Genomic DNA, 23,203 nt, shown 5'->3' on the forward strand with positions numbered 1-23,203 from the left:
CAGATGGTGTTCTTTTGCGGTGGTAGGTTGAACGGTGGTCAGCAATATCTTATGAGCGGGTGTGCCCTCCTCCATGATCCAGAAGGTGACCACGAGAAGAAGGCAAAAGAGAAGGGTAATGAAAAGTGCAATAGTCTTTAAGCTGTGCATTCGGTCAGTCTTTGGGTTTTTGTAGTGGATCTTCGGACGTCCGGTTGCTTCCATCATCTTCATGTCGGGCGCTTCCATCACCTTCAAGAGACTCGGTAGCGGGCAGAACCACAGACTTTGCTTAGTTTCTCTCCTGGTGGCCTTTGAGGTGACTAGGCTACCGCTCTGAAATTTCCACTTAGCCTGTGGTCTCCTTAGCCGAAGTTCTCTCCTTTCGTCGCAAGTTATACCCTTCCTTGGATGGCACGGTGGGATCAGGATATCTTACTAACTCGAGTGTCTCTGTATCTGGGCAGCGGCTCAGGGATGGTCGGTCTTTGTCCAGAAGTTCTTCTTGGGCGGTGATGTTGTCCGTGGTTGTCAGGGTCGGTGATACCTTCTTGCAGTGGTGTGCATGCAGCCAATTGCGTTTCCCCTCCACTCGAAGAGCTGTTCGGGTGGTGATCAGGACTTGCAGGGGGCCCGTCCACCGGGGCTCCAGACTCTTGGTGCGCTGGAAGTTACGCACTAAGACGAAGTCACCGGGTTGGATGTCGTGTCCGGGGCCCCTGGAAACATCGGGAATGGCGTGCAGCACCTGCTGATGGATGACAGACAACGTTTTAGTTAGGTTATACAAATAGTCAGACATGAGGACGTCCGGGACGTCGTGGATGGATGTTGGCTTTGGAGCAGCCCAAAGGTTCATGGGCCGCCCGAAAACGACCTCGTAGGGGGTTAAGTGGTGTTTAGTGGGGGTGGAACGCATTGATAGCAATGCTAGCGGGAGAGCGTCTGGCCATCTCAGTCCTGTGGTGGCGACTATTTTCGCTATCTTAAGCTTCAAGGTGGCGTTGTGTCGTTCAACCAAGCCTGCAGATTGGGGATGGAAGACCGCATGGAATTTCTGTTTTACACCCAACCCCTTTAAGATGAGTTGGATAACTTCGGCTACGAAGTGAGGGCCGTTGTCGCTCCACAAAATTCGACAAAGGCCGTATCGGGGGAAGAATTCCTTCAGTAGTACTTTTGCGGTAGTCATGGCGGTGTTGTCGTGGGTTGGATAGGCTTCCACCCACTTGCTGAAAGCACACACAACGACAAGTACGTACTTCAAACCTTGGCACCTTTCTAACTGGACATAGTCCATTTGTAGGACTTCAAAAGGGTGATTGGGGACCCCGAACCCTCCCCGGGGTACAGCAGTTCCTTTCCCAGGGTTGTGTTGGAGGCATACTAGGCATTGTTGGACCAGACGTTTGGCTGAGTCTGGGATCTTGTCATTGTGCCAGACTTTGGAGATGAGTTTGATCATGGGGGCAGACCCTATGTGTGCGGGGGAGTGTGCCATGGTCAGCATGGGGATCAAGTATGAGTCTGGTAGCAACCATTTGTTCGAGTCTTTAGTCCGCCAGCAACCATCATCGTCCTTCAATCCCACCCGTGCCCATTCAGTTAACTCGTGTGGTGTACTGGCTAATTGGATGTCCCTAATCGTTTCCCTAGCATCCTTCCATTTCTCAGCTTGTGACCTGGTCACGTACATACGGGTCGTGGACCTATTCTCGGCTGTGGTCCGGGCAGTAATGTCAGCTAGTGCATTTCCCTGTCCTATAATGTCTGTCACCTTCTTGTGTGCTTGGCATTTGATCACAGCCAGCCGTGTGGGGAGGAGGACCGCTTCGGTCAGGGCAGAGACTAGATCTCCATGCAGGATGGGTGTGCCATGAGAAGTCAAGAATCCCCTCTCTTTCCATAAGAGCCCAAAGTGGTGAACTACCCCGAAGGCGTACTGACTGTCTGTGTAGATGTTTGCGGTTGTCCCTGCTGCCAGGATGCAGGCTCGTGTGAGAGCAATTAGTTCCGCCGCCTGTGCGGATCGCTGTGTGATGCGGGCTGTCTCAACAACTGTTCGGGCTGTGGTGACTGCATAGGCAGCTGAGGTGGTGCCATCGGGGAGCTTGATGCATGAGCCATCCACCCACAGTTCTCCGTCAGGGTCCGGGAAGGCAGTATCTCGGAGGTCGACCCTACTCTTGGTCTGTTCGTCGGTGAGGGTCACACAGTCGTGTATAGGGGACGCATTGGGATCAGTGTCAGGGAGAGGTAGTAGAGTAGCTGGATTCAGAGTGGTGCATCGTTTCAATGTGATGTGGGGTGCAAGCAGAGTCCGTTCGTAACCGGTCAGTCGTGCGCTAGTCAGGTGTTGAGTCTTGGTTTGGTTCAGGAGGGTGTCAACCGCATGGGGTACAAATACTGTGAGGGGGTTTGAGAGTACGATCCCCTCGCTTTGCCGGATAGAGATAGCCGCGGCGGCTACTGCTCGAAGGCATGCGGGCAAAGCTCTGGCTACAGGGTCAAGAGTGGCAGAGAAGTAGGCACAAGGGCGTTGTTTAGGGCCTATGGACTGGGTTAGGACAGACAACGCACATCCCTCCCTTTCGTGGGTGTAGAGGGAGAAAGGTTTAGTGTAGTCTGGGGTTCCTAGGACTGGGGCCGAACAGAGGGCGTCTCGTAATTCTTTGAAGGAGGATTGACATTCGGGTGTCCAGGGGAGGGGGAAGGGGACATCTTTAGCCAGCAGGGAAAGCAGAGGTTTTACGATAAGACTGAAGTTTGGCAACCATTGTCGACAAAAGGAGGTGAGGCCTTCTAGGGACCGCACTTGCTTCTGAGTTTTGGGAACAGGGGTTTCTAGGATGGTCTGAATTCGGTCAGGGGTAAGCTTCCTCCCGTCTTTGGATAGTAGGTGGCCTAGATACGTTACTTGGGGCTGGCAGAATTGCAATTTCTTTCTGGAGACCTTGTGACCGTTCTCCGCAAGGAAGCGGAGGAGGTGAATGGTGGCTGTGACGGCAAGTGGAGCGGTGTCGGCCGCCAAAAGAATGTCATCGACGTACTGTATCAACACCACTCCATCGGGTAGTTGGACTGCATCTAGCTGCCTCTTGAGGGCTTGGCTATAAATACTGGGACTCTCAGTGTAGCCTTGGGGTGCCCTGCAGAATCTGTACGAACGGGCTTTTAAAGTGAAGCCGAACAGGTAGCGGCTGTCTGGGTGGATGGGGATGGAAAAGAATGCGTTTTTGAGATCAATAACAGTAAAGGTGGTGGCAGTGGATGGAATCAGGGTGAGGATGGTGGTGATGTCTGAGACCACGGGGTACTGGGGTATGACCACTTTGTTAACCTCTCGCAAATCAACAATGAAACGGTAGGCTTTCTCATCTCCCTCGCCTTGCTTCTTTACAATGGGTAGGATAGGGCTGTTACAAACATTACTGACTACTTCTTCTACCACTCCTGCCTCGACTAGGGACTCGATGATTTCCACCAATGCCTTCTCGCCTTCGGGTGATATCCGATACTGTGGAAGCTTTGGGAGCACTGCGTCCGGTCGGACGGTTATGTGTACCGGGTCGATCACCATGCGCCCTACATCTGAGTCGGTTTTAGCCCATAGGTGTGAAGGTAATGTGTCGAGTAGGGACATGTCAGCATCGGTTATAGAGCGCATACGCCGCGTGTGACAGGGTCTGGACAGATCTGGGTTATCGTGTAGGATGACTCGAACTCCGTCTGGGGAGCATCTGATGGTAGCTCGAAAATGTTTTAGCAAATCAAGTCCCATAATAGCATCGGGGGTGTTGGAGGAGAGCAAAAAGGTCGTGTCAGTGGTGTTATCTTCTAAGTCAAAGGAGATTGGTGCTGATAAGGGGTTAGTGGAGGGCGTTCCATCGAAGCCTATTGAGGTTACATGTGAGCCAGACAAGGGTGCCCTAGGGATCAGTCGTTTGGATAACGCACTACGTGTCGCCCCAGTGTCTACCAGGAATGGAGATTTTGTGCCCAAGACCTTAGCAGTGACGTAAGGACCTTGCTGGTCAACACGGAGTTCGACTGGATCCCTCCCTTGCCCCTGGCGGTCCTATGCGAAGTCATGGGTGCTTTCGTAGTCGGACTGCTGACACTGGTTTTGTCGGGGGCGATCAAAGGTGTTTGGTCTGCCTGGCCTGTCGTTGATTGCGTCGTTCGTGTGCCCTCGTCCCTGTCCTCTATTTCTGGGGTCATATGCGGTGTTTCTGGGATCCCTATTTTTGTTAAGTTCCAGAAGGACCGGGCACTGGGATTTCCAGTGTCCGAACCCTCTACAGAACGCACATTGGTTCCCATCTAAGTCTCTCCGTCCGTTGTAGGGTGTAGGGGTATGGTCTCTAGGGGGTAGCTTTCTAGGGGCGGTTGGTTGGTAATTCTCTTTCGGGGGTTCCCTTCCTATGGTCACCCCTTGCAACTGTGCTATCATTACCCTCTCCTTTAGTTCCTTTTTCTTCTTCTCTGACGCCCTATCGTTCTCGTTTTTCTGGTTTTCGTAGTATTGGGCCATCTGGAGAATTGCTGCGGGTTTGGAGGCTGCCCAACTACTCTCGCTGGTCTGCAGTTTCTGGGAAACTTCTTGTGACAGACCCTTCACATAATTCTGGACAAAGAGGTGATGTCCGGTTGCGGTGGTCATGTCTTGGCCACTGTAATCGGAAAACACAGTCTCGAATCGGGAGAAGTATTCAGACACATCCTCCTGGGGTTTCTGGCGACAAGCCGTCACTATTGACCAATCTACCTTTCTTTCCGGGATTAGAGTCTTCAACTTAAGTACAATCTTGTCTGGGAGCTCTAATATGGCTTTCGGGGGTTTCTGTCCCGGTTCTCGCTGTTTATCTATGGTATCGAGTTGTACCCAGGTATATCCGAACGGCTCAGCGTGGTCAACTTTCCGGATTTGCTTCCACACATCAGCCGGCAGACATAGCCCAAAGAACAAGTCGATATCTGCTAAAGTCATTATCGTAGAACCTAAGGCTGTACCCAGTTCAGTGTAGAAGGCAGTCGGGTTCTTTCTCAAGTCGGGTAGAGTTTTTCTAAAGGTCAAAATATCTTGTCGGTCCCATGGCTGGTAGACCCAATTATATACAACCCTTCCCTTCGCATCTTGGTGGTTGATGTCGTCATGTGTTCCCTGACCTCGTGGGGGAACCCAGTAGGGGGCAGCCTCTTTGATGGGCATCATGGTATCAGCCCTTCCTTCTTGGGGCTTAGTCGCTATGGGGGTTTCTGCTTTGGTGGCCTGCCTGTGTTCTCTAAGGTGTCGATAGACCTCGAGTGTACGAGTGAAGAGGTTCGTTACATCACCCTCTCTTTCTTCTCCGATGTCTACCTTCCTGTATAGGGCCGCTAAGCCTTCGGGACCTTTATCGTGGTATCTATCCTCATATGCATTCAGGGCGTGATAACAGAGCCGTACGACAAAGTGTCGTCTGCGGCTGTCGGCATACGAGTTATACACGTCTGTTATATACTCCTCACTTTCTTTTCGCTCCACTAGTGTCTTTACTATTTTGTCGATTCCTGCTCGTTCATCCTTCGTTAGTCGATTCATTCTGGTGGAGTCTTTCTTTCTCATCTCAGGGTCATCCAACGTTATTGCCGACGTTGTGTTCAGTACAGGAGGCTCGGCCGGCGCGGAGGCCGTGAGGACCGAGGCCCCTGTACTGCTTTCGTTCATGTTTGGGGGTTGTGGGTGTTGCACTATCGATTGGGAGGGTGCGTATGGAGGGGGCATGTAAATGATCGGGGGACCCAATAGTAATTCATCATTCGTTCGCTGTTTAGAGGATAACTCAGGGTAGAGCAAAGAAGGGGTCCTAACAGCGTACAGGCCTGATGTTTCGGGCTCCTGTCTTAGTTTAGTTTCCCTTCTCTCCTTTATTTCTTCTTCTAACTTTCTAGCGGCAAGGTGAGCTGCCTTTCGTAATTCCTTTTCTGCTTTTACTTCTTCCCTCTTTTTCCGTTGTGTTGCTTCTTTGCGCCACATGCCGATACTGTCAAGCATAGTAGGCGTCGTCTTATTGCTACGCAGAGCTATTTCTAGCACTTCTATCTTATGGTCGTCGAAGGATCCCATCAGTGGCCACTGACTCTCGGGGTCCTTCTTTGTATATTTATGCCATAGCTTGGTATAAGCTACGGCGACTAGTCCATACTTAGTGAACATGTCCTTATTAGGGGTGCCTTCCAGTGGGGCCGGATGGTCCACCTCTAATAAGCGGTCCGGGCAGAACCAACTACCAATCAGTGGGGAGAAGATAGGCATGACGGGTTTCAACGGGGACAAAAGTCAGCACTACCTATCTTTTCACTGCTTGCAAAGACTAGACAGAATATCTCTATTCCTCGTTATTTGTAAGCAGAGAATACCTCCAAAGAACCAATATCGAACAACTAGTGTTCGGACAATCAATCAATCAATCAATGGGGAGATAAAGATAGGCACGACGGGTTTCAACGGGGACAAAAGTCTGCGTTACCTACCCTTCACTATTTGCAAAGACTAGACAGAATATTTCTATTCTACGTTATTTGCAAACAGAGAATATCTCAAAGAGCACTATTCTTCAAAACAATCAATGTTCGGACAATCAATCAGTGGGGAGATAAAGATAGGCACGACGGGTTTCAACGGGGACAAAAGTCTGCGTTACCTACCCTTCACTATCTGCAAAGGGAGAGAGAGTATTTCTACTCCTCCCCGTTTGTAGACAGCGAATATCTCAAAGAGAACAATCAATGAGCACAATCAATGAGCAATACTAGTATTCCAAAGCTTCAAACAATCAATCAATTATTTCGCAATTTGTCGTGTATCACGACCTTACCCGGACCGCGTGGACAGTTTCTCGTCTTCCGCCTCCAGCGCCCGATCGTCCTCTACTCTCCGTATTTGCCGCGGCACTCCTGATGGTTCCCAGTCAGGACCGTAGATCACTCGAGAGAGGTCTGCTCGGAACCAGTGAAGTTCGGATGATCGGCTGCCAGACGAGGGTCTATTGGGCAGGAGCTCTCCCGATCGTTGCAGTCGTTCACTCTGTCGTCGGGACCTCTCCCACTGGATCCACGTGTCGCTGATGGGCCCCACGTTTGGGACGCCAATTGTTAAATGGTAGCGGCAGTTTCAGTCGATAACCTTTCAAGTATTTGCCCGGCGGTAATCGCCTCTCATACCACTCGATAATTTACCAATGAAAGAGGCAGGCGCCGGAGACTGGAAGGCAGGAAACAAAGTTTTATTCCGTCGGAGCAGAACACATCAGATCAGACAGCAAGGTATCGTCACGAGGTGCTCTAACTGCATCTCTGAGACCTGGTCTCTTATACACAGGTTTATTGCTTTATTACACATAGTACATTCTTGAGATTCCCTTGATGCATGAGAGAACATCCCCTGAAGCCCCGGCTCAGATCCGATCCCACACATAGCTACAGTAGAAGTTCCCACCTCACCCGCAGGAGGAGATGGCTATCGCGCAGCAGGGTATTCCGCCAATTCCCGGGGGTGTGTGTGACCGGTCGGGTCTCAGGGGGTAGGGGCTTTGATCTAATATAATCCCTTTGATGTGGGGTGTCTCCCTTACAGTAGGGGCAATAAACTGCATCCGCAGGGCTAGGTGATGGCCTGGGACCAGTTCGGACAATGGGGCGCAGAGGAAGGAGGTTTATCAAAGAGGGGCATGACCATGTATGGGATGTCGGTCGGATGTGGTTCCGTAGCAGGGTCGCGCAGAATGAGAGAGCGGGGGCGGCCGGCGCGCGGGGGATGCTCGCAGCGCCAGGGGAAAGCGCTGGCGATCGAGAATGAGCGGGGAGAGAGTGGGGTGCCTAAAATGGCGGCCGTGCATTCGCTGTGCGTGGCGCTGGGGAGAGGCAAGATGGCGCAGATAATGTTCAGTTTGCAAGCTAAATTTCCACATGTGTGCGCATATCCCTATGCAAATGCACATGATATACAGTCTCCATATAGTTTGCAGCCTGGTGGACTTCCTTCACAGTTAATGCATTCTATTGTTTCCCTCCTTCTCCTCTTTGAGTCATAAAAAGGCAGGTGCAACTTATGTCAACAGCACCAACTGCTGCCATTTTTGTCACTTCTGGATGCCTCGCCTGTGGACCTACAGCTGATGCTGCAATGGCACCAGATGATTCTATATAAGGTGAAGGACCAGAATAAATTCCAGATAGAGTGTGAGAACTTGGAAGGGTTCAGAATGAGAATTTTTTACTGCGATGCAACTAATATAACTCGGTGTGGTACGAAATAGAAATGTACTTTTTGACATACTTTATCAAAATTGACTGCTCATTTTAAGCAATGAGAAGGTTAACAAGCAGTTGCAGTTTTGTATATGAAATAATGTTGTTTTACATAGTCTAAACCATGCCCCTACAGGCATCAGAGCATTGTACAGGAAATGGGCTCATGCCAACGGTTAAGTTATTTGTATTTTCTCAGAAAGTCTATAAATACAAGATAAAAAAACAAATCATGCAAAAATGTATAAATTAATACAAATCAAAATATTATTTAAAAAACATTCTAATAGTCTGTGTCTGGGTAGGGTGATCCATGATAAAAAATGAATGGTTTATTTTGCTGTCCTCACATTATTTCGGAGAAACATGCTCTTAATATATTATAACCATGGCATGTCTAAAGTTGGAAATGCAAATAAGACCGTATTCAAATCTTGACAATCACTTTGACAGAGTAGACAAGAATAATCCTTGGGTCTTTTTTGTCCCATTTACCTAAAATACATTGTAGTGGCAGATTCTCAATTCTTACTAGGATAAAGTGGTGTAATGAATGCTCATATAGTGCAGCTTAATACCTTTGCTTTAAAATGATACTGTTTCAGTTATTCTTGAACAGGTTTTACGATTTGCGAAGTATGAGGCATTGGAAAGGAAATTTGCTTTGGCTTATGCCTTCTTATTCTCCAAATTCATCTGTGAACCTGAATCCCATCTCAACACGTTTGCAATAAGTTAGTGTCAATCAACCAATGCAAATGCTAGGGGCTTAGAAAGCTTAAGTTGATTTCCAGAGCCAGACGAAATTCGCATTAAATAAAGTGTTTTAAAGAATCAGGGATATACATGAAAATGTGGTAACTCCATCAGATAATTGCTGCAAGACTTTCTGATAAGCACTAATTAATCCAAATTCTAATTGGATGGTCTGCACTGCTGTGCTCTTCTGTAGAGTCATTCATTATTTGCCTGAAAATGTTCCTTTCGTTTTTATTCTCAAATATATGTGTAGTGTTTGGGAGAAACTCAACCGCATAAAATCAGTAAGATGCATTTTAATTGCTCATGCTTTCTCTACATGCTACACGTGTGTTCGAGGCATGTGGGCTGCTGAATTCATATCTGTGCATAGATCGCTGCCTAGTGTTGGGTCCGGATGATTGCACATTGTTGTCCTGGAAGAGTCTTCGAAGTATCACGAGATAGGTGGCTCCTCCCCTGGACTACAGTGCGCATGGGCATCCTCTCCATCCTTAGATTGTTTTTTTCTGCCATTGTGTTCGCATGTGACTATCTTAGCTCAACTTAGGAATACTTAGTTTTAGGCCAAAAGGCCTTTAGTTTTCGTCGGTACAGTTACCGTTCGGTGTCGACTACTAGCTTTAGTGCTCCACACCCTCTTCCGACTTTCGTACCGAATTGGTCCAAACTTCGAAGCTCGATCGACAATGGAATCGAGGACTCCGTTCAAGAGGTGTCCGTTATGCCACGCCAAGTACCCTCATATCGACGTCCACCCAGTCTGTAATAAATGTCTCTCGCCGGATCACGACGAATCGAAATGCATGGCCTGTGCACGGTTCCGATCCAAGAAGACTCTGCGTAACCGACGGGCAGCGAGGCTCGAGGCGCAGCAAGCAGCGCCCGCACCCACCAACATATTCAGCACCGAGGACGCCGAGAGCGTGGAAGAAGTAGTCTCTAGCCCCGCTTCAGAACATGATTCCCGATCGGACGACGATGATGAAGTGATCTTTCGACGTGAAGAAACCGTCGACAAGGTAGGAGACTTCGACGAGGACTACGGGGCCGAAGAAGACAGCTCTCCCGAAGAGCTAGGCCAATCCGTCGAAACGGAGGCCGAAACTGTACGTCGTCATCAGGCTCCGGTCGAGGGATCGCCTTCGGGCCTTACCCAAGATCAAAGACATGGTTCCTCGGCCCCACCTTCCGGTCCGGCCTCGAACACTCTGCAAGAGCCACTATTACCGAAGACGACCGGGTTATTAAACCCAAAACCATCCATCGCTCCAGTCCCTTCAAAATCGAAAGTGAAACTGGTGGTGGTCGGATCGAAGGCGTCGAAACAATCCACTGCCCCGACGCCGAAAAAAGTTGTCGGCTCCGACCGCGTACAAAGAGACTTCGGCGCCGAGCTCACCGCAGCAGATGCGGTCCACACACAGAAAAAGCACGCCCTCGGGCACCACAAGGCACCGAGACCTTCGGCGCCGACACCGAAGGCCGTAACCTCTGCAGTCAAAATGGCCGCCCGGCTACGTCGACGCCTAAAGCACCGATGCCGAATAAGTCCTCGACTACGTCGACTGTCGATGCATCCCTTCAGGCCAGTGACCCCCCTCCGACAAAAAAGTCGGGGCCGGCCTCGACGTCTACTGCCAAGGTGCCCATCAAACCACCATCTGCGTTCGCTGTGCAGCAGGTCTCTGCATCTCTACAACGCATCCGTGACCGGGCAGCCCTCCACTCTATCTCGGGTCCCGACACTACCTCACCCTGTAGAGTGCACTCGGAGCCCACCAACATTACATTTGGGCTGCCACCGACATCGGCACCGAAACTATTTCAAATTCGGATACGTGTCCTCCACACACAGTCCACCACCTCTGGCCTAACAGAACAAGACTCTTCGGGGCCACAATTTATCGACGCCGACACTGGCAGGCTTATGCTCCACAAGCGCAAAATAACGCCAGTCAGGGAAGAGGAGCCATACAAAATTCCTCTTAAACGCAAGCTGCCAGCGGAGCAGGAACCAGTGCTACAAGAACACTTCCAACCCTTCCACTCAGATCCGCAGTCATTTTCTCCTACCCCTTCCGAATCGGACGCAATGCAGGACTATGGCGGGGAGGATACCATCTACCCCGGGGACGTAGATCCCGATGAACAACTACAAGACCCTGATCAGGCGTGGGATGATCCCACAGACCAAACTGTCGCGCCACATACTCAAGATGCGCAACTCTACCACGTGAAAACGTCTCCTACAGAGGACACGGCTGCATTTAATGCCCTCATCGAACGGGCTGCTGCTCATCATGGGGTGGAGCTACATTCTGACGCCATTGAGGAGGACTTCCTGCTTGACACTTTCGCATCTTCAGAAAGAACTTTCAAAACTCTGCCCATGCTAAAAGTGGTTCTAAAACCTGCCAAAGACATTTTCAAGGACACCACAAAAGCCCGAGTGTTAAACCCCAGGATTGAAAAGAAATATAAGCCTGCACCCGGTGACCCTAAATACATTAGGGGTCAGTTGCCAATAGACTCTATGGTGGTTGCCAACGCTCGCAAAAGAGCCCACTCACAAACGACTGGTGATGCTCCTCCCCCAGATAAAGAGTCAAAAGTACTTGAAACATCGGGCAAACACATTGCAGCGCAAGCAGCGAATATCCTGCGCATTGCCAATACACAGGCACTCCTGGCACGTTATGACAGGTCACATTACAACACGCTGGAGTCACTGCTCCAACATCTACCAGAAGAGTATAAAGAGTCAGCGGAACTCCTCATTAGAGAAGGACAACTCCTCACTAATGCATCCATAAAATTCGCTCTTGACGCAGCTGACACAGCGGCCAGGGCAATAAACACAAGTGTCATGCTGCGACGCCACGCCTGGTTACGCATCTCAGGCTTCAAACCCGAGATCCAAAACAATATTCTGAACTTACCAGTTAACACAGAATTCTTATTTGGCCCAGACATTGACACTACCCTAGAAAAAATAAAGAAAGACACTGACACTGCGAAATCAACGGGGGCTCTACAAACGCAACAATTTCGTAGTGGCTCCTTTCGTCGCACCGGAAATAGGGGAACAACAAGGGGTCAGGGGTCACAACAGCAGTATACTAAAGGTGGCACACAAAGCACCTATGACAAAAACAACAGGGGTGGATATTGTGGATCCAGCACCAAGGGCAGGGGACGTGGCTATGGCAACACCAGGTCCTCCCCAAAGAACAAACAGTGACGCCCTCTCCTTACCCCCCGACCACATAACACCTGTCGGGGGACGACTCCAGCTGTTCCTGTCCGCGTGGAAGAACATCACCACGGACAGGTGGGTCAGGGACATCATCCAGCACGGGTACTGTCTAGAACTAACTTCCACTCCACCCAACATACCACCAAAGCACCGTCCTATGTCAGCCGAACACTTCGGTTTACTCCAGCAGGAAGTGCTTGCTATGCTCGCAAAAGGGGCAATAGAAGTAGTGCCCATCGACCAGCAGGGCGCAGGGGTTTACTCTCTGTACTTCTTAATCCCCAAAAAGGACGGCTCGCTCAGACCTATTCTAGACCTGCGACCCCTAAACCTATATATTCTGTCGGAGCATTTCCATATGCTCACCCTCCAGCAGGTTCTCCCACTACTCGGTCAGGGGGATTTCCTAGCTACGCTAGACCTGAAGGATGCATACTTCCACATACCCATACACCCTTCACACAGGAAATACCTCAGATTCACTATTCAAGGGAATCACTATCAGTTCAAAGTTCTCCCCTTCGGAGTAACAACAGCACCCAAGGTCTTTACCAAGTGCCTGGCAACAGTGGCCGCGCACCTGCGAAGACAAAACATTCACGTCTTCCCTTATCTGGACGACTGGCTAGTTCAGGCCAAGTCAGCACAACAATGTGCCACCCACATGTCCCACACCATTCACCTTCTTCACGATCTGGGATTCTCACTAAATTACCCAAAATCAAGTCTCCAACCTGCGCACGTACAACAGTACTTAGGCGCAACAATCAACACTCTGGCTGCCACAGCTCAGCCAACTTCAGTGAGAATCAACAGCATGCAACTGCTGATCTCAAAATTCAAACCTCAACACTCCCTTCTGGCGCGAGTGTTCATGCAGTTGATAGGCATGATGGCCTCCTGCATTTTCATAGTCCCACACGCGAGACTACATATGCGCCCGCTTCAGGAGTGCTTAGCACGTCAATGGAATCAGGCTCACGGGCAACTAAAAGACCTAGTGTTGGTGAGCGGTCGGGCATACAACTCTCTGCATTGGTGGAATCCACAAAACCTTTGCAAGGGCCGGCCGTTCCAAGAGCCTGTTCCACAAATCACACTGACAGCGGACGCGTCTCTCCAGGGATGGGGAGCTCATGTACTCAATTACACAGTGCAGGGACTATGGACAACACAACAAAAGAAGATGCATATCAACCTTCTGGAACTGATGGCAATCTTCCTAGCCATGAAGGCATTCAAAGTACACTTGTGCAACAAAGTCGTGTTGATCCGGACGGACAACATGACTGCCATGTACTACATACAGAAGCAGGGAGGAACACACTCTCCACAGTTGTCTCATCTGGCTCAAAGCATGTGGAAGTGGGCCATTCAGAGGAACATATTCCTCATGGCAGAACACCTCCCGGGCAAGGACAACCAGATGGCGGATCTGCTCAGCAGACACAGCCACCAGATGCACGAGTGGGGGCTCCACCCATCAGTTCTCCAACCGTACTTCCAGCAGTGGGGTCATCCAGAGATAGACCTATTCGCCACAAAAGAAAACGCAAAATGCCAAAGCTTTGCCGCCAGGTTCCCACACCCACAGTCGCAGGGCAATGCGATATGGATGAACTGGTCCGGCAGATTTGTGCACGCTTTTCCCCCAGCACCATTAATACCGCTGGTGGCGCGCAAACTACGGCAACACTCACTAACCCTGATCCTAGTTGCTCCAACGTGGGCACGCCAGCCGTGGTACACCACCTTTCTGGAAGTTTCCGTGGTGCCTCATCAACGACTGCGGATAAAACCAGCATTTTTAACGCAGAACCATGGCGAAATTCAACACCCAGATCCCCAGCAACTGAACCTGGCGATCTGGCTCCTGAGGTCTTAGAATTTGGCTACCTAAACTTACCACCTGACTGTATGACTATCATCAAAGAAGCCAGGAGACCCACTACCAGAGCCTGCTATGCGGCCAAATGGAAAAGGTTTGTCATTTACTGCAACAACAATGACATTAACCCACTGGACGCATCTATTCAAAACATCATATGCTACCTCTTACACCTTTACCGCTGTAATCTGGCATACAACTCAATACGCATCCATTTGACCGCGATAGCAGCCTACCTCCAAAACAGGCAGCACCTCTCCTTATTCAAGGTACCTGCCATCAAAGCTTTCTTAGAGGGACTCAAACGAGTAATTCCCCCAAGACACCCACCAGCACCAGTGTGGAACCTCACCTTGGTCCTCACCAGACTGATGGGTCCGCCCTTTGAACCTCTCCATTCATGTGAGATTCAATTCCTCACCTGGAAAGTGGCTTTCCTGGTGGCCATCACTTCCTTGAGGAGAGTTAGTGAACTCCAGGCACTAACCATTCAGGAACCATTCATTCAGGTCCACGCAAACAGGGTTGTCCTACGCACCAACCCCAAGTTCATGCCCAAAGTCATATCACAGTTCCACATTAATCAAACTATCGAACTGCCCGTTTTCTTCCAAAATCCGCAAAATGTCGCGGAAAGAATGCTCCATACACTAGATGTAAAGCGGGCTCTCATGTACTATATTGATAGGACAAAGGATTTTAGAAAAACGAAACAACTCTTCGTTGCCTTCTCTCCACAACTCAAAGGCAACGCCATTTCCAAAGCAGGAATTGCCAGATGGATCGTTAAATGCATTCAGATTTGCTATCACAAAGCTAAACGCACATTAACGGTTCCCCCACGAGCCCACTCAACACGAAAGTTAGGGGCATCCATGGCTTTCCTAGGAAACATCCCTTTACACGAAATTTGTAAAGCAGCCACATGGTCCACTATACATACATTTACCAAACACTACTGCGTAGATGTACACTCAAGACAGCAAGCAGCTGTGGGACAGGCTGTTCTCAAAACTCTTTTCCAGACTGCTGCAGCTGGCACAGGTAGCCGCCGCTAGGGGAGGTACTGCTATATATTCTATGCACAGATATGAATTCAGCAGCCCACATGCCTCGAACTGATTATGCTACTTACCAGTATGCATCTGTTCTTGGTATGTAGGGCTGCTGACATTCATATCTCCCACCCTCCTCCCCGGCGCCTGTCGCGGCTGCAGCACTCAGTATTTTCTGTATAGCATGGTCATCACTTACTGTATCTACTCCATCACTGCCACAATGGCGAAAAACAATCTAAGGATGGAGAGGATGCCCATGCGCACTGTAGTCCAGGGGAGGAGCCACCTATCTCGTGATACTTCGAAGACTCTTCCAGGACAACAATGTGCAATCATCCGGACCCAACACTAGGCGGCGATCTATGCACAGATATGAATGTCAGCAGCCCTACATGCCAAGAACAGATGCATACTGGTAAGTAGCATAATCACTTTTCCCCATGGGATTATGCAGTTTGAGGATTCCACTTTCATGAGATAAGGCACATGAGGTTTGCTGCTAAATATGGGGGTTTGAAGGACTATTGAGCTGAAGGACATACCGAGGTAGGTGTAGTGCATAATCCTTTCCATTTTTTGGTTTCTAAATCTCTATTTGAACTAAAGGTTTCTTTAGGATTTGGATAAGATAACTTGTTTACTTTTGGCAATATTAACGTTTAGAAAAAGTCCTTTTGCAGAAGAGTTTGGAAAAGCAAAACCACCTGGTAGGCCTATGGCGGTAAGGTCTGAGATAACATTACCTTCATAAAGAAGCAAATAGAAAGCTCTTGTACCTGGACGCGGGGGAGAACATTGTAACCCCTAAAATATTTGTGGAAAATTATAAATGTACATTAAAAAATTAAGCATGGTGAGAAGGCAAGCCTATTTCTGCCCATTCTCTGAGATTAAGGCTTTTTCTCAGTCCATTAAAACCCTGCATTAAGTATTAGAATGGAGTGCATTTAGATGTTTTACCAGGCAAGCTGAGATCCCCCCCATAACTCAGCTTCCACCATAAAGTAGGTCTGTCTACACTATCAAAGGTTTTAATAAAATTAGTAAGGGCTCCATTGGCTTGCTGATTTCTAATCATGTTGTATCTAGCAACGATCAGAATCTGAGTGCTCAGAGCAGAAGCCAGATTGTTCGATGAGGAGTATCCCGTTTTCTATAACACCAGCCTAAAGATGTTCTAGCAAAGATTTACAAAATATCTTACCGCTGGCATTAAAGAGTGCAATTTGCTGGACCCTCGACCTCTTTATGGAGAGACATGATATTACTTAGTCTACAAGAATCAGGAACTAGACAGATAGCAATTTCTGAACAACAGGTAAAAATAATTTCCCTTAATGGATTATTTTTCATTATTGAAGTTAGCAAACCATCAGGGCCTTTTGTACCTGAGATCTTTGCCAATATTCTACAATTCAAGATTACATAGACGTAAGGATTAGAGGGTACAATCAACAATGTATTATCTATTTATAGGTTTGTATAGCGCTGAATCACCCCAAGGGGTATCTCTGCGCTTGGATGGTAATGCTAACCCAGTCAAAACAAAACAGTGTTAAAAGAGGTGGGTTTTGAGCAGTTTTCTGAAATGTGAGATGGTCGAACAGTCGTGAAGTTGAAGAGGTTATTCATTCCAGAAAGCAGGGGCCAGATATGTGAAAGCTTTGCCACCACGGCGTGATTTTTTGATTCTAATGATGCATAATAGGCGTTTAGAGCCTGACCTAAGAGAGCGCAAAGGGGTGTAATTAGTTAGCTTACTAGAGAGATAGGACGGGCATAGGTCGTTTAAGGCCTTGAAGACAGTACAGCCTATCTTAAATTTCACTCGCTTTCTTACAGGGAGCCAGTGGAGTTTTTTAAGAAGGGATTAGAGGGGGTTCTAGGAGGGACGCCCGCAACTAGGCGGGCAGCCGTGTTTTGTACAACCTGTAGTTTGTTAAGGGAGGCTTCATTGGCAGAAAGAAGCAGGGAATTACAGTAGTCTATTCTACTTAGTATCAGGGCTTGCATCAGCGTTTTTTTCGTGTACGGGGGTAGTGGAGGAAAAATTCTCCTAAGTAGACCTAAAATATAGTAACAGGTTCCAGTAGTGGAGTTGGCGTGAGCATCTATAGTGAGCTTCTGATCGATTCTGATACCTAGCTTCTTGACCATTTGCCTAGGCGACGGGGCTTTACCCAACTCCTCAGGCCACCAGGTAGGTGACCAGCATATGGCAGCTCCTCCAAACAGCATTAAAGGGTATGGTTGATAATTTTGAGTTACCTGAATCGATTGTGGTTGTCCTTTTTCAGGCATAAAGAGAGGAAACATAAGTGCACCATTCCTGCTCCTTAGCAGATAACGCAGATTTTTGTGTTTTTTGAGCCCGTATAGAGTGCAATTAAATGTCAATACTGTTGTGGAGCATTGGATCTAACAGCCTCTTGGAGCGATCACCAGTTATGGTCTTGGGCTGTCTGCAGACACACTTTTTTTAATATAGTTTGTGATCTTTTTGTTTATAGGAGTGCATACTCCCTACTAGAACAGTAAAGCAAACTTTACCCAAGCCTTGATTTAGTGCTGCACAATAAATGAAGTTCCACTTTATTTTCCTTCCTGGAAATAATAAATCAATTACTAATTTATATAATTGTCTTCCTTTTTAAAGAATATACCCTTTTTGGGATGATAAAATCAAAGAGTAAAAACAATTGGTGCTTTTGCTAAAGGGTCTACTTAGGTTAAAGAACTAATTCAGTCCGATAGATTATTAAAGGTTTCAGTATTCCAGTATGACCGACAGTTCTAATTAAGGGCTATAAGTGCGCCTCTGGATAAGTGTCAACTAGCACCTCTGGCTAGAGTGAGGGAGGGATGACATAAAATTAAATTTTGGTCACTAACAAGAGAAGAACATAGCTTAGTGAAGTATTAATGCAAGCAATATATGAGGATACAATAGACTCAATTAGCGTCTTAGAATTACACCCTGTCCAGGTAGTATTGGCAGGTATATCCCCATCAATACGACCATTTACACAAACGCAACCAACTTCTAAAAGTCGTTTTAAAAGCAGGCTCCTCTTTTGTCTGCCTTAGACTTTGCATTTTACAGCGGTTTGGGAATATTCCAAGTAGATTCTAAGTCATTATCGCTGAAGAATTCTACCAGTGATGTAGAGCTCTTTGCATTGAAGTCCCCAAATATCAATACATTGCCAGTACTTTCCTTTTCGATAAACGAGATTATCAATTTTAAAACATCGGTCTTAATGTAGATATTCGAGCAATCTGGTGGTATACATACATTTAACAATGGTAGAGGGTCATCCAAATATTACAACCATATTTTGACAACAACAACATTATTGCTATACGTTGCATAATATGCTGCTTAGTAAATTTCCATTTAATGGAGGCGTTTGGAAGAAGAGCCAGTGGGCGACTGGTCAAGATATTGTGTAACGCCTACGAAGTACAAAATGATCACTCACCCATGTTTCCTTTTGGCCAGTTATTGCTGGAGTAGTGAGAACATGACCCAAGTGATAGGGGTAACTACGTCCTTCACACTTGGCTTCTTCATTGAAGAAAGCCTGAGAAACACAGAGTTAAGACCAGGATTATAAAGATTGTGTTCATAGAGTGAATATTCACCTCCAGCAGGTCTTTTGGCACATTTTACAAATAATAGGTATCAATCCTACTCCTTTTCTTCTACCTCAAAGGCATGAAATGCTTATTGGACCTACAAGGATTTAAAGCTGTGGCAATGGAATCAAACACAGGACCCTTGAGAAGTTGCATTAGTCCCATGATGCCCCACGTCATGCACACTTATACAATTGTTATAGGAGCTACTTTGACATGGATGAAAGTATAATATTGTAATCAAATGTTGCAGCTGCAGCCTCTGGAAGTTCAGATGGGCACGTTAGCACTCATCAACCAGTTTTTAAATTACTTTTTACTAAACAAAGAGACAGTTGGAAAGGTTAAAACTTTTAATAGTAAAAGTTAATTATTAGAAAAGAATGTGTGCATGCAATTCCTCCCAGCTTATAATCTGCACTATTTAGTGTTCCTCCATGTTAGTAAATTCGGTTTGAAAGTTTGTGACATTGTACAAGCCTCCCACACCCAGCTACAAGGTTTCAGATGGACAACACAATGCACACTATTCACTGTCTGTTGCATATCAATAAATGTATTGTGTGAACACATCAACCTTATTTATTGTAGCCCATTTAGGTTGGAGGGGATAAGCTTAAAAGGTCATGGCACTATGGTATAGTTGTCCATAGCATCCTTAACGGGCCGTATTGTTGTCAGTCCACCAGCCAGACACATAGTTCTGTAAAATGTGTCTCCACTCACAGTTAGGCCAATACTAATCTTTCACTGGTGCCTGCATGGACAGCAGACAGGTTCCTTCTACCACATTGACTAGTGCTGGTCAATTTTATATTTAGGATACTGTTTGGATTTAGCTGCTTTCAGTTGGTTCAGATAAATGTAGTTAAATGCTAAGAAAATGGAAGTGCTACCTTTAAATTCTTTATGATTCTGAATAACTTGCCTGATAGCATACCTATATGACTCGAGGAAATCCCCTTTCAGTTCGAGAACTCCTACGAGGAACAACCTCTTTATTCTTAGGTGGTTGAAAGGAAGGGGGGTTCTGACAGAGTAATACGCCTTGGTATCTTCACTTCTTATAGCCCAAAGCATAAGCACCCCCTAAATGACGCCCTGTATGCCCTTTCTTGCTAGCTGTTTTATTAATCTCAGAAATAAACCTATCTCTTCTTCCAGGTTCACAAATATTTTTTGCATTTTCTAGGTGAAGGCTATGAAGAAAATCAGAAAGTGAAAACTCAGCGTCCAAGATCTGCTGACGAGCCTGGAATTTATATGGCACAAACAGGTAAATATGCCGGACTATTTTTATAATTCTTTAAAAAAGAGTCACGGATTATGCATAAAGTTATGTTATGTTAAAACTTTATTTCTATAGCGCACGGCTACTCCAGAGGAGTGTCCCGGCGCTTTATAAATGGATAAATGGATGTGCTACGGATAATGCTCTCTGTTTGTTCATATAATGATCTCTTAAATATTCATAGATCATGCTATTAAAATACTCTACTTCTAGAAATGTTATTTGCCTAAGAAAATAATCTTGTGGCCCTATGTTAGGAATTTTGATGGACAAACCGTTCCTGTAGAATTCTTGCAAAATTCTGTATTGCTATAGGTACTATGCAAAGAGAGACCCCAAAACGTAAAAATGCATTAAAAAGCAACACATTTCACTCAAAAAATGTGCTCAATTGTGGTGACATTTTGGTAGTTTACATGAAACTCAGCCCGGACCACGGATGTTACCAATATCTGATGAATATTAAGAATGTAGACAGATGAAAGCAAGAGATACAGCTACATGAAAGAACAAGAATGGAAATGAAATAACATAAAACATTAAAGACAATTCCATTCTTCAAGAAAACAGGATACACAAATGAAACAACAAACAAGTATGGGACACATTTCACGGACTTTTACTTAATTTGTATAACTGTTAGGTTCTAAGAAACTAGCGCCTGTATTTTTAGCAGGTTACCACAACCCCGACTGAAATAGACCCTCTTATTGCAACACATTTGCCCTTTTTAAAATATTCTGCTAACTCTAAACCCTAACGTTTCCAATGTTTTCAGTCATTTTCCTCCCTGTTGCCAGCTAGCTTTGTCTTTTTTTCCCTGTGGACAGTTTGCACTTTTGTATCAGTTCTTCAGGATGGAGTTTCCTCATGAAAAGCCTGTACAATATTGTTTGTCTGCCCTTGGGTATTAGAACAGAACAATGGAACATCACTTTAAAAACATGTTCAGCCTGTTGACACATGGAGCCCCCCTGGTATTGCACCTTAATGATAAAAAAACCTGTTTTTATTTTTCTACCATTATGGAGGATCTCCAGACTCTTGGCTGCTGTTATCCGTGCTCTTTTAAGTGCAATTTCTCTTTAATTTTCCGTGACTTTTTGACATTATGTTTTGTGTATTATATGGTTAGACCGCATATAATCTTATCGATCTCTAGTAATTTTATTTATTGGACATGCTTTATCATATGCCACTCATAATCAAATATATGTTTGAACAATTTAAATCTTGTCAACCATTAGAAACGTCAAAGCTCCGACTCTGTCATTCTACATTCTCCAGAGAACCAAAAATTGCCATGAAATAGGGACCCTTAAATATGCCTGACTTTGAAAGCTCAGTATTTTTTTTTCAGTGACTCATCGGGCTGGATCTAGCCTGCAGTGGTAGATCTGCAAAAAATCACGCTAAAAAGATTTATTTTGAAGAAGTAATGCATGAGCAGATGATAGTCGGGACGCGTTCTTCAGGGTTGTGTTGCGATTCTCCTGCACTTTCAGTTCAAGATGTAATGTTTCAGCGGTGTATAGTTTTCCATATGAACATGCTAGAGTTTCGAGCAATGGCTGCCAGGATTTACTTTAAAATCTGGCGAGAAATAACACCCGTCCTGTGAGGTCGGAGTGTGATGCACTGCCTAAAAGCCCAAGTGGAAATAATTCCCTTACTTCTCTTTTTAAATCCAACTTCACATTTTTTGCCACGGATCATTACTCCATGGGCAGCTCATTTCTAAAGGACTGGACAGGTGCACTCAGCAGAGTCGCTGGATAGCCCCATATGTGCACTAAATTGACAGGTCAGAGACATTCTGCTTTCTGCTCACAACTAGACACCGAGTTGTGACAACAAAAAGCAAGCCATTAAAAACCACGCGGTCAGTTTCAAAGACACAAATATATAATTAAGTGATATTGGATAAAATGGTGGATGGAATTTGACTTTCCACTATTAATACCAATAAGACAGTAGATGATTTTGCTCAAAGGAAGACCTCCTTCCTGTAATGTTGAGATGGGACAGACAGATGCATTCCTTTGACTTCCTTTCCGTATGCACACATTCTAGAGAGTGTGACAGCCTAATTCAGCGCCATTCAGCCGGCCTCCTGACGTCTTTGAAATTAAACCTCTTAATCTTTCGCCTGGCAGCATGGAGATTCCTAAGGGTGTCAGGAAACCTCTTTCAGGAGTTAAGACTTAGGAAAGGGCCAAAGGATATTGTCCTCTTGTGAAATATTCTGATGAGGCTTTTATGTCTTACATTTGGCTGAGAGACACCTTCAAGAGAGCATGGTGAGATTTTAAACGTTTCCTTTCTCAGCTGTTTATAAGCACATTTTTATGTGCACAGCTTTTTGGATTTTTATGAAAGGACCTCCTGTTAGTAGCTGTGCTTCTGAACGACAGTGGCACGCAATGCTTCCTAAATCACTCAGTACCAAGTTTGGTATCATTCAATTTACAATTTACATTCACATTTTAAATGGTTGCCTTTATTTTTATTTCTTTGGGTTTTTGTAAAGCTTTGCTACTCAACTTGCACTAGTCTCAGAACGCTTTTGTATATGTGTAGATTTAAAAGTGGCAGGCTGCAGGAACATTCATTGCTGGAACCCGATGATAAGGGGCCAGAAAAATCGACGGACATAGGAGAGTGTTGAAATATATGTGCCATCAGATATGTCCACAGGAAGCTGACAAGGCCTCGCGGGTGAGCCTTATTCCTGACTGCCTGAGAAAAGAATGCAAACCTGGGCATCTAGATAGGACAGGCTAGGGCTCAAGCTGAAGAGGGCTGTCATAGATATGATTACAAGAATGTCAGAGTGTGAGACTCTTTGACAAGGGTCGTCTGAACCTGTGACAGTCATTTTCTTGTGATCAAAAGGACCAACATGAGTGTCACACATATCTCTTGTAATAAAACTGTAGGGTTATCAATAGGCTGTGGTTGGTTGGGACACAATAAATGTTGTTTAAAAGCTGCAGGACTAATGTCATAGGTAGGTAACTTTCTTTTATTTATTTATT

General features: G+C 46.4%; 1 protein-coding gene across 8 annotated transcripts in view; it reads left to right on the forward strand.

The window, feature by feature from the left end:
* ADGRB2 (adhesion G protein-coupled receptor B2) overlaps positions 1-23,203 on the forward strand; it is a 1,096,893-nt gene that overhangs the window by 435,031 nt on the left and 638,659 nt on the right. For all 8 annotated transcript variants that reach the window (XM_085648478.1, XM_085648471.1, XM_085648472.1 and 5 more), the window contains exon 3: positions 20,067-20,150. In XM_085648478.1, the coding sequence (XP_085504604.1) occupies positions 20,067-20,150 (84 nt within the window). The remainder of the gene's footprint in view (positions 1-20,066; positions 20,151-23,203) is intronic.

This window comes from Triturus cristatus, chromosome 3_2 (genome assembly GCF_964204655.1).
Source record: "Triturus cristatus chromosome 3_2, aTriCri1.1, whole genome shotgun sequence".
In the NCBI taxonomy this organism is placed as follows: Eukaryota; Metazoa; Chordata; class Amphibia; order Caudata; family Salamandridae; genus Triturus; species Triturus cristatus.